Here is a 10,182-nt window from a genome sequence, read left to right on the forward strand (position 1 = left end):
TCTCGAACACACACTCTCACACAGTCTCACTCTCTCTCACACACACACACAGTCGCAAATTCACTCTGTCTCTCACACACTCACTGTCAAACATACACACTTCCATGAAAACCTTGCTAGCGCCCGTTTCATTCCTCTCAGAAACGGGCCTTTTTTACTAGTCTTTTTCTATTGCTTTCAATAGCGTTTTCGTTTGCAACTGTTTTGGGTGAACTAGGGACTCCACCTAATGGGCTACGTGCCTCCTACTGTCTCCTGTTCTGTTCTTAATCTCTAACCTCTTGCTCCTCGCATACCGAAAGCAGCAGGATCCATGAGATCTGAATTTGCCGTTTCCCCAGACCCGAAAAAAGGCATGAGCTAAACCCTTGTCCCTGTAGAATAAGAAGGCAGAATATATGTTGCTAAATTCATTTAAATCTGAGCCATAGTTGCAATTGAGTTGGAAGTGACTTCCAGGGAAGGAAAGGACACTTGAATCCTTTATCTGCAGCGATAATACCTAAGTTTTCATTAAATATTAGAAAAAGGAACAGAAATGTACATATGACAAGTAGTTATAAAAAGAGAGGAACACAGTCAGAGGTAATTATTTATGACACATCTAGACACACCCAAACTCCTGGAGAAACACAAAAATGGTTCCTGACACAGAGGAAAATTAATTTGACCAACAGAGTTGGCTGAAACTTTCGCTCTGTAATCCACTGCGCTAGTCATCTGTGAACACTGCAGCAGAGTAAATTTGTGGAATGCTGCCTTTTTATTTCATTTTAAGGCTACTTTTATGCTATCGTTAGAAAAAAAAATAACCTGCTTTGTTATATGTTGCAGTGTGTGTTTCAGTTTCAGTTTCTAGGCTTAATACTTCCCACTTTCCTCCATTACTGTTCCACTGGCTTCCGTTTCCTCCTCGCCCCGCAGCTCTCTGGCAGAGAAAGAAGCCCAAAGTCATTGTCATCATCATCCTGCTGTGAACTGTGTTTAGATGAAAAAGTCAGATCTGCTCCGAGTCCGACCCAAGTCACGTCAAGAGCACTTTGCAGCTGGTAATAACTTTTATGACGAGCTCTCCAAAGCTATGTGCCTTACTTCAGGTTAGTGCAAAATATTTGTCACACAGAAGAATCAGACAGCCGACAAGCATCTTAAAGCTCATTAAGCATGCTCAAATCACTTCATCATCCTATAGGTTCTAACTGAAAAAAAAACAACTTTTCTCTCTCTTCTCTGCTACCAGCCTCTAAGTTTATCCCATACTGGTACCTTATTTAACTGTTACTGTTTTCTTTCCATTCCCTCAACTGGGAGGCAGTTTCACACACACACACATCCACCAATATTTCTGTGAAAAAAACAAATATATATAATATATATATATTATGCTTCTCCTGTGTCTGCCCACTCTCCTGTCTTAGACAAAAGAATATCTGATAAAGTGTATAGGAAGAGTACAGAAGAAAAGATAGCTAAGATGTTAGAGCCAGCTGACAAGACTTTTTTTTAAGTATGTCATTGAGAGGGGAAAATGCAAAGGAGGACTGTAAGACAGAGAGGAGAAAAATGGATAGTGTGGAGAATGACAAGGATGAAATGGAAATGCAGAACAATACTTTTGTTTAGCGTTCACTGAGGAAGGGTTTGGAGAATAGCCAGTTGCCGGCAAAGGTATGTGTAGTAAGGTAGATGATACATCACTTACACAAGAAAGCATTGTGTACAGCTAGCAAAAGTGAAAGTGGGCAAAGCTATGGGAGATATCAGGAGAGATCAGAGAGGTTCTGGTGGTCCCTGCAGGTCTGCTCAATAAATCTTTGGACCTATGAAAAGTCCCATAGGATAGTAAGAGAGTAGATGTTCATTTTAATTTCAAATAGAGGCCAACCAAATTTCAGTTTCGGTTATGGTACTGAAACTGGACTAAAATCCTTTTTCTGCCAGATTTTGGTTTTGGCCGAAAGGCTATGGCTATGGATTCAGTTTCAGCCAAAACTGACTGTGTGTTTTTGGTGGAAGTCAAAAATTTGTGCTTTATCCTGTTTGTCCCCTTCCCTTCTGAACAGGAGTTGCCTCTCCCACCCGCCCACCTGTAGGTGTCCCCTTTAAGGTCTATCTTATAATCCCTGGTGGCCTACTAGGGGTGTACTCAGGACAGAAGTGATCCCCAGTTGCTCCTGCCCAGGCTGGCTCTGTTCTCAAAATGGCTGCCATGACTTCTAGTAGCAATCTCGCAAGACTGCTGCAAGAGGTCACAGCAGCCATTTTGAGAGTAGAGCTGACATGAACAAAAGCAACTGGAATCACTCCTGTCTTGAATATACCACTGGACCAGGGCTGGTCTTAGGCAGAGGCGGCCGCATAGGGCCCCGCGCCTAAAGGGGCCCTGCGCGGCGCGCCTCAACTCTGCCTCGCCTCGCACCTCCGACCTCCGTCGCTGGACTGCCGCTGCTCGCCTCACGACCGCATCTGGATCCCGGCATCCGCATAATCATCATTCATCGCCGTCAGCTCCAGAGACTGAGTCCCCGCCTCCCGACCCCCGACTAACTGCACTGCAGCGAATCCGATGCTAGTAGCGAGCCAGGCCCAGCCCAGGCAGCGACGGCCCCCCCCGACAGTGACGACGACTAGGACAGACAGATGGCTCACCTCAGGCTCCAACTTCCCGCACAATGTCCCGCCTTCTGAAGTTCTGATGACGTATTTCCTGTTTCCGGACCACGAGGGTGGGAGTCACTGAGCGGGAAAAGCTGCAGGTGGTGAGGTGAGCCATCATCGCTGTCCTGACGCCGCCCGTCTCTACGTGCTGTGTGAAGAAGAACTTGGCTGCTGCCTGCCTGCCTTTGACTGCTGCTGCTGCCGGAGTGTGTGAAGAAAGCTGCTGCCTCTGACTGCTGCTGCTGCCGGAGTGTGTGAAGAAGGCTGCTGCCTCTCTGACTGCTGCTGCGCCTGGAGTGCTGGTAGGCGACTTGAGATTGATTTTTGTGATGATGGGATTGGGATATTAGAAAGAAGAGGGCAAGAGGCAGGCAGTAAAGGGAGAGTGGAGATGGCTGGGGCTTGAGGAGAAAAAGACCTGATGTAATCATGGACCTTTGGGTTGGCAGGTCAGGTGATTGGTAAAGAGGTAAAAAGGGAATTGTGAAGGGGTGGGGGAGAAAAATGTGATGGCGGGAGAGAAAAAAGGAACCAAGGATTGAGGGTGAGGGTGAGGGGAAATGGAATGGGCACTAGGAATTGACAGGGAGAGGAGAAACCTGAGGGTGAGCAGATCAGCAGGGACTCAGGGACTACAGGCCTGAGGAGGAGAATGGAAGGGAGAAAAAGTGGCCTTAGCTGGGGATGGCAGAACAGCGATTGGAGGGAGAAAGGGAGACCAGAGGAGAGAAGAGTGAGTGAGATTCGGAGATTGGCAGTGGGCTGAACAGGATTTGGACTGGGGACTGGAGGGAGAAAATGTTGTCTTGAAGGAGAGAGTGGAGAGTTGTGCAGGCACTGGCAGTGTGAATGGGAGAGAAGGGCTCTCTCTCCGGGCATAGCCGGCCCTGAAATTTGGGGGGAGGCATGCCTCTCTCTCCCCTCCCTTGTGCGGGCACGCTAGGCATACCTTTGCCGAGCCCTACCAGCCAATAAATGGACTGCCACCGTTCTCTGCTGCTTGTTTCTGGCTCTGAGCAGCATGATGGAACCTTCTTGCGCTTGCATGAAAAGTCCCAGCCTGATGCTCAGAGTCAGAAACAAGGAGCAGGAGCAGCAGCAGTCTATTTACTTGGCTGGTGGGGCCAGCGTCACTGCCAGCAAAGAAAAAGAGAATTCAGGAAGGGGCCCAAGCCTACATTTTGGGAGTCAGTTGTTAGAATAGCCATGGGGAGGTCTACTTTAACAACCGGCTCCCAAAATTCTTAAAAACTTAACAAATGGCTCTCGTGAGCCCGTGAAAGCCCGCTCCAGCACACCACTGCTTCCACACATCTAATTAGCAATCTTTAAACATTTGGAGAAGTCCAGACATTTAAATGCCATTTCAAAGAAGTAAAATTTGCAGATGTATTTATTTATTAGGATTTATTTACCACCTTTTTGAAAGAATTCACTCAAGGCAGTGTACAGTAAGAATAAATCAAACATAATAAGTAAAAATATTCAAATAGCAATACAATGTATGGCATAGTATAGTACTTACAATGTCAACACAATAAAGCATTTTAATTGACAATGTAGGGTATAAGCAAAGATGGAACATATAGAGCCCTGTTTACTAAGTCGTGCAACTGAACTGAGCGTGCGAGGGAGTGCCAATGTCGGTGGCTGAAGTGCGCCACCAACTTGAGCACTGCTCTGGAAGCACAGGCAGGACTCGTGCAAGAGACCTCTTCAGCTGGCGGGGCTTGGCATCCCCACCAGCAAAGGTATGGTTTAATGTGGCTGTCGCTACAGTGGTGGAGGTGGGGGGAAGGGGAGGGGAGAATTCCTGGCCCCTCAGTTCACCTTTGCTCCACCCCAAAATAGACTTCTGACTATCCCCTGCAACACACTCATACCAAGATGCGGACAGCAGTCCAGTAGCGAGATGGGGACTATCCAGTGTTTTGTAGTGAGTACCTATGTATGATTAACTCCCACTTACTGGAAGCAGCTTCTAGCTATCAGCTATCATTGTGTGAAATATGTACAATAATTTATGCATTTCTTTGCAGGGTTTTGCATTGATCAAATACTTGGCATTGTGGAAACAACCAATGATGATGAAGATCCAAGAGCCCAGCATGTCCACCTCATTTGTCTTTATTCTTCTATATACATCCATGCTTGTATTATGTAATATCAGACAGCTACAGGCAATCAATGACTTTATTGTTAAATATTCAAATACATTTCTTGATAGTGTTCCAAAAATTCTGCCACCAAAAACAACAATCTTGGATTTATCAGAAAACAATATCGCTCTGCTTCATACCTCCGATTTTACTTATTTGACTAACCTGAAGCTTTTAAATTTGTCCTACAATCACATCAGAGAATTTGATGCTATTGTTTTCAGATTCAATGCAGAATTAGAGCACTTAGATTTATCCCACAACAACCTCAGGAACATTACCTGCGGCTCTCTGCAGGTAATTAAAGGTCTTCGACATTTAGACCTTTCCTCTAATAAATTTGAGAATATATTGCACTGTAAAGAATTCAGCTACTTTCTCCATCTGCAATATCTGGGACTCAGTGCTACAAGGATACAAAGGTCTTCTCTGAAAGAAATTGCACAATTGGGAACATTACACGTCATCTTCTTGGGTTTACAAAATCTCTCCTCTTATGAACCAGGCAGTCTACAAGTCTTAAATACAAACAAACTCCACATTGTACTCCCAGTCTATCTCGAAGACCCTTTCATTTTGTATGATGCTATGAACACTTCAAGAACATTAGAACTTTCCCAAGTCACATGTGAGAAGGCTTGTGATAATGTAATTGAACCTTTATCAACAATCAGCAAAACTTCAAAGGTATCAACTCTGATCATTAGTAACATTACAGTATCATGGGAGTACCTCAATCAAATGATTAAAGCTGTGTTGTATTCATCAGTTGAATATTTTAATATTTACCAATTGACACAAGTAGGTCAGTATTCATATTTTATACCATTCAACTCTTCTAACACCTCTTTAAAAGCACTTTCAATGCAACATTCAATTTCTAAGGTATTTTATCACACAGGCAGCCCTCACCCTTTACAGACATTCTCAGATCTGATGATTGAGAACCTTACATTTGTGGATACTGGTATGATACATTTTATGTGCCCTTCTAAACCCAGTATGTTCCACATCTTGAAACTTACAAGAAATAAATTGACAGATAAGCTTTTTCAAAACTGCAACACTTTACCTCATTTGGAAACACTTATCTTAAGAAGTAATAGACTTGAAATGCTGTCTTTGGTGAGTAGTATGACTAGCAGTATGAAATCTCTGCAGTATCTGGATGTCAGTAATAATAAATTGCAGTATGAGAATGGGGAAGACTGCCACTGGTCAGAAACACTGCTCAAACTGAACCTGTCAGCAAACCAGCTGACCAGCGCTGCCTTTGGTTGCTTACCAATCAATGTAAAAATACTGGATCTCCACAATAACCAAATCTCTAATATTCACAAAGGCATTATGGCACTGAAATCTTTGGAAGAACTAAACCTTGCATCCAACTGGCTAGCTGATCTTCCGGACTGTAGTCATTTTAATAGCCTCGCAGTCCTAAATATAGGAATGAATTTTCTGCACTCTCTCTCTTTTCATTCTCTCCAAAGCTGTCAGAATGTCAGAGCAATCAATGCTGGAAACAATCCATTTCAGTGTGATTGTGAATTAAGAGATTTTATTAACTGGAGGACGCAAACAGCTGGAGATATACTAGGATGGCCAGAATCTTATAAATGTCAATATCCAGAACATCTTAAAGGAACCCTGCTAAAGGATGTCCATCTCTCTGAAGTATCCTGTAATACAGCAGCCTTGCTTGGTATAGTTCTGGGCACCATGGCAGCCCTCATACTTTGCATATTGTTTCTGTGTCTTTATTTTGATTTGCCTTGGTATGTTAAGATGACATGGAATTGGACACAGACAAAGCACAGAAATAGGAACACAAATCCAAAAGATCTTCCCCAGAATTTGACCTATCATGCTTTTATCTCCTATAGCCAGCATGATGCATCTTGGGTAAAAGATTACCTGATACCCAACTTAGAAAAAGGAGATGGGTCTATACAGATCTGTCAGCATGAGAGGAACTTTGTTCCAGGAAGAAGCATCATTGAAAATATCATTAACTGCATTGAGAAAAGCTACAAATCCATCTTTGTTTTGTCTCCCAATTTCATCCAGAGTGAGTGGTGCCATTATGAACTTTATTTTGCCCATCACAGACTATTCACTGAAAACTCTGATAGCTTGATCCTCATTTTACTAGAACCCATCCCACAGTACCTCATTCCTTCTAAATATTATAAGCTGAAAGCTCTTATGGCAAAAAGAACGTACTTAGAGTGGCCAAAGGAGAAAAGTAAACATGGACTCTTCTGGGCCAACCTCAGACAATCTATTAATGTACAACTTCCTGAACATAAACAAGAAAATAAAAAGGTCTTTAACACCAACCAAGAAAAGGTCTATGAGCCTGACACTGTTAGCTTGAACTAAATAGTAAATACAACATGCCAGCAAACTGTATTGTAGCATAGTTAGAACATTAAAACACAATGATATGATGATGTTAATACTATGGGCCTCATAAAGAAAGGATTTAGGCTCATAAGAACATATGAAATGCCTAAAGTGTTCATGTCCCTCTTTTGGATATGTAGTGACGCTATTACAGGGAGATTCTCAAGGTCCCAATAGAGAAGATTCCACCTATCACAAGGGCATTTTACTTGGATAAACATAAAGATGAACAGAGATTGGAAATGGTGTCTGAGGACAGTTTGATTGTTACAGCTTTGTTAGAAGATTCTCACTTGGGACCACATGCTCATGGGACACTTTTGGTTACTTACGTTTTAGAACTGGATAAAATTTGGACTCAGAATCTTTTCTTTAAATTTACAACAGTTTCTTTTTTTGGGATCATTGATTTCTATTTTCCTGATATTTCTAGAACATTGCAGGAAAGGTGTAGAGTCTTGCTGTGAAAGATAGTGCTGGGCAGACTTATACGGTCTGTGCCAGAGCCGGTGGTTGGGAGGCAGGGATAGTGCTGGGCAGACTTATACGGTCTGTGCTTTGAAAATGACAGATACAAATCAAGGTAAGGTATACACAAAAAGTAGCACATATGAGTTTATCTTGTTGGGCAGACTGGATGGACCGTGCAGGTCTTTTTCTGCTGTCATCTACTATGTTATTATCTAAAGGAACAACGTTTTTATTTCCCATGTCTCTGTGTGATTAAGTATCAAAATCATAAATATCTTTTTTATGATTCCATTAAGTTGAAACAGTTTTTGGAAAACAGAATGGCTCAGATCTCTTTACCTATATGTCCTGTTTCTACTTCAGGTTCTTAGGTCACTGTGATTACAAGTTCTTGAACCCTCAGCCTAAAGGAATGCTTTAGGAATATTTCCAGTTGACTGTTTCAGGCATAATTTTTGATTTAATATGTGAGGTTTTGCTATAGTTTTGGTTTGTTTGTTTTTTTGCCTTTTTTTTTCTTATTGGCTTTTTTTCCCCTCTTTTTTTTTTTACCTTCTTAACTTTTTATTGTCTGTAATTATATTTCTTGATGCGTATATTGTTTTTCTTGTTTAGACTGTTATGACAGTTTTACTTAAAGCAAGTTTATCTTATCTATGTACTTTAAAATTATGTTTAAAGAAAAAAAAGAAAATATTATTTGACTGTCTAATATTTCTGAGACAGTGGGCTCACCCATTGCCCTTTTCCTTTCAAGATCTATGAAACTGGAAGTTATATGCATGCATGACCCTCCTAATGGAGGAGAAGATCAAGTGATTTACAGCATGGGTCTCCTTAAGAGCTAGAACAGCTCACATGATCAGCATCAATGGGAAACAAATTAGTAACGCTTTTTTAAAATACCAAAATTCATACAGGCCAGTTTCTTCATGTGCATCTTCTCTCCACCACTTCAGCTGCTGTTTTTTTTTTTAACCCACTTACCTTCAATGATGTCCAGGGACAGCCCTATCTGTAGGAGATAAAGAAAGCCCCCTGCCACAATGTAACCTGTGTTTCACAGAACTTAATTTGACCAAGCTTATGATGCTGGCTTGTGATGTCACATGGAAACTCTGTGATAAAATGCTTTTACCCTACCTCGCATTAAATAAGGGTAATGGCTGTGACCCTGATGAAACTGTCTATCCAGTGACCCAGTCTGTAAGAATGCATACAGTATTGGATAAGGACTATTGTTTATGTAGCCCCAGGCCCCTTTGAGCCCTAGGTTTTGGGGATATCTAGAGATGACCTGAGAAACATTTCTGTGGCTGGGTTTAGCCTCAACAAAAGGGCACTAGTCAATCACCTGATATGGTGCTATCAAGAAGTGACAAACATTACTGTTAACAAACCACATAAATGTGCACATGCAAAGGTAGAGGGGATTATCACTCATCATTAATATTTTCAACAAGAATAAGAAGGAGAAGTCGAGAAGGTCAGAAGATCAAAGGTGAGGGAACCACCTTATCCTCACCTTGAGGCATCACCTCCTGCATTGCCACCACCTGCTGTTCCATCTGAAGTACCTGTATAAATATGCTCCGATTGTAACCACAGAAAGGCAGTATATCGAATCCCATTCCCCGACCCTTATATGTTATCATGAGGAAGAAAACTCTACCAACAAATAAAGGTTGTATATTTTAAGTTCTATGATCACAATTACAGCTGGATTGTCAGGTGGCTTTTGCCAATACGGAGTGTGTGTTTTGATTCCTGTTCATTTTACTATTCTAGGTATCTATATCTGAAATAGTGTTATGAATTTTTAGAACTGTCCTAGAAATCTGTTTTCAATTTATCTGTGCTGCTTTGCTGAATTTTGTTTGTTAGAGCTTACAATTATATATGTACATAAACCATATAATCAAGAAAAGAGTTACACTAAGGAAATTATACAACAAAATTAAAAAAAAAAAACAAAAACAAGTGCACAAACCTAAAGTCCACAGCAAGAGGAGAGGCTGATTCTTCTAAAAAAGGAAAAAAAAACTTTAAGATATTAAAGAGTAATTAAAATCTACACCTATAAGCCCAAATACTATACATGACCCTAAGAACCCTATTAACTAAGATTTCCCGTTCCATAACAAACTTCTCCAGTTGTGTTGGATGAAAAAAATATATACTGCTTCCCATTATAGTGCACTAGTCACCTACATGGGAAATGTAGAAAAAAAGTTGCCTCTAAGGTGATAACCTTGGATTTCAAAGCCAAAAACTGCTTCCCATGTTGCCTCTAAGGTGGACATCATGGGAAGGTGAGATAGAGATGAGAATGAAAGAACAGAATAAAAAGATCTATTATGACTTTAAGAAGAGGAAAAAGTATTTGCTGGCCCAGGTGAGAGCATTGATTCTAAGGGAGGATCTGGGGATTGCCTGGGCATAGCCTTACAAGAAAACTCTAAAGGAGGTGAAAAAAATAGTTATATGT

At 41.5% G+C, this 10,182-nt stretch overlaps 1 protein-coding gene across 2 annotated transcripts; it reads left to right on the plus strand.

Annotated features, from left to right (window-relative positions):
- The first annotated feature begins 925 nt into the window (after positions 1-925).
- LOC115461471 (toll-like receptor 1) lies at positions 926-7,717 on the plus strand. Of its 2 annotated transcripts, none has more exons than XM_030191293.1 (2): positions 926-1,097; positions 4,698-7,717. In XM_030191293.1, exons 1-2 carry the CDS (start codon positions 1,062-1,064, stop codon positions 7,197-7,199), a joined length of 2,538 nt encoding a protein of 845 aa, XP_030047153.1. In that variant the 5' UTR covers positions 926-1,061; the 3' UTR covers positions 7,200-7,717. The 2 variants fall into 2 exon arrangements, with proteins under 2 accessions (XP_030047153.1, XP_030047154.1); XM_030191294.1 differs by having other exon boundaries at positions 926-1,049.
- The last annotated feature ends 2,465 nt before the right edge of the window (positions 7,718-10,182 follow it).

Source organism: Microcaecilia unicolor, chromosome 2 (genome assembly GCF_901765095.1).
Source record: "Microcaecilia unicolor chromosome 2, aMicUni1.1, whole genome shotgun sequence".
Classification (NCBI taxonomy): domain Eukaryota; kingdom Metazoa; phylum Chordata; class Amphibia; order Gymnophiona; family Siphonopidae; genus Microcaecilia; species Microcaecilia unicolor.

Coding starts and splice junctions, on each gene's coding strand:
- LOC115461471 (XM_030191293.1), top strand. CDS start 1,062: ATGACGAGCTCTCCAAAGCTATGTGCCTTACTTCAG. Junction 1,098..4,697: donor AGCTATGTGCCTTACTTCAG/GTTAGTGCAAAA, acceptor ATTTCTTTGCAG/GGTTTTGCATTGATCAAATA.